Genomic DNA, 1,488 nt, shown 5'->3' on the forward strand with positions numbered 1-1,488 from the left:
GCCTCCCAAAGTGCTGGGATTACAGGTTTTTTCTTTTCTTTTTGAGAAAGGTCTTCACTCTGTTCCCTAGGCTGGAGTGCAGTGGCACAATCATGGCTCACTGCAGCCTCAACTTCCTGGGCTCAAGCAATCCTCCCACCTCAGCCTCCTGAGTAGCTGGAAGTACAGGCATTCACCAGCACACTCAGATAATTTTTAATTTTTTGTGGAGATGGGGGTCTCACTATGTTCCCCAGGCTGGTCTCAAACTCCTGAGCTCAAGTGATCCTCCTACCTAGGCCTCCCAAATTGCTAAGATTACAGGCATGAGCCACTGTGCCTGGCCTAGTTATACTTCTTTCTTTCCAATTTTAATGGCTTTTCTTTCTTATTTCTCTTTCTCTTTTTTTTTTTTTTTTTTTTACAGTCCAGAGGTCTTTTATTTTTTTTTAACACCTATTATGCCATGAATTCATAGGGAATAGGTTCCAGCAGCTCAGGCTCCTTCCCATCGGTTCTCACAAAGTGTGCTTCTCTGGGTGGAGCAGGCTGGCGCTTCAGTTGGACCCAGGTACCTTTCTCTTTGGCTTCTTTCTTTTTCTGATCATTTTCCTTCACACGTTTTAGGAAGCTATCTCGGCTCTTAGAGTGCTTGATATGCTCAATACGCACATTAATTCTCTTGGCAAGAATCTTGCCCTTAACTTGTTTGTTTACAACAATGCCAACGGCATGCTGGGTAACATTGTAGACTCTTCCAGTTTTGCCATGATAACATTTGTGGGGCATTCCTTTTTGAACAGTACACATTCCCTTGATGTCTACAATATCACCTTTCTTATAGATTCGCATATACGTGGCCAAAGGAACAACTCCATGTTTTCTAAAAGGCCTAGAGAACATGTATCGAGTGCCTCTCCTCTTTCCCTTTGTGTTCATCATTTTGGCAAATTACTGGAAGATGGAGGTTCCCTCTTTTTTTTTTTTTTGAAACAAGAGTCTCGCTTTGTCATCCAGGCTGGAGTGCAGTGGCACGATCTTGGCTCACTGCAACTTCTACTTCCTGGGTTCAAGTGAGTCTTGTGCCTCAGCCTTCCAAGTAGCTGGGATTACAGATGTATACTACCATGCCTAGCTAATTAATTTAATTTAATTTATTTAATGATTTATTTTGAGACAGAGTCTCGCTCTGTAGCCCAGGCTGGAGTGCAGGGGCATGATCTTAGCTCACTGCAACCTCTGCCTCCTGGGTGTCAGTTCAAGCAATTTTCCTGCCTCAGCCTCCTGAGTAGCTGGGAATGCAGGTGTGCACCACCATGCTTAGCTATTTTTTTTGTATTTTTAGTAGAGACAGGGTTTCACCATTTTGGCAGGCCAGTCTTGAACTCCTGACCTCATGATCCGCCTGCCTCAGCCTCCCAAAGTGTTGGGATTACAGGTGTGAGATACCGTGCCCAGCCAGTTGTTTTTATTTTTAGTAAAGACCAGGTTTCACCATATTGGCCAGAC

General features: G+C 44.1%; 1 protein-coding gene across 1 annotated transcript; it reads right to left on the minus strand.

The window, feature by feature from the left end:
* Positions 1-389: 389 nt before the first annotated feature.
* LOC105727404 (large ribosomal subunit protein eL21-like) lies at positions 390-924 on the minus strand. Its single transcript, XM_064382185.1, has one exon. It carries the CDS (start codon positions 919-921, stop codon positions 439-441), a length of 483 nt encoding a protein of 160 aa, XP_064238255.1. The 5' UTR covers positions 922-924; the 3' UTR covers positions 390-438.
* Positions 925-1,488: the final 564 nt, after the last annotated feature.

This window comes from Aotus nancymaae, unplaced genomic scaffold, assembly GCF_030222135.1.
Source record: "Aotus nancymaae isolate 86718 unplaced genomic scaffold, 86718_ANA_hifiasm-v0.15.2.pri h1tg000029l, whole genome shotgun sequence".
NCBI lineage: Eukaryota > Metazoa > Chordata > Mammalia > Primates > Aotidae > Aotus > Aotus nancymaae.

Bases quoted from the DNA above. Each gene is read 5' to 3' on its own strand.
- LOC105727404 (XM_064382185.1), bottom strand. From the start codon at position 921: ATGATGAACACAAAGGGAAAGAGGAGAGGCACTCGATACATGTTCTCT.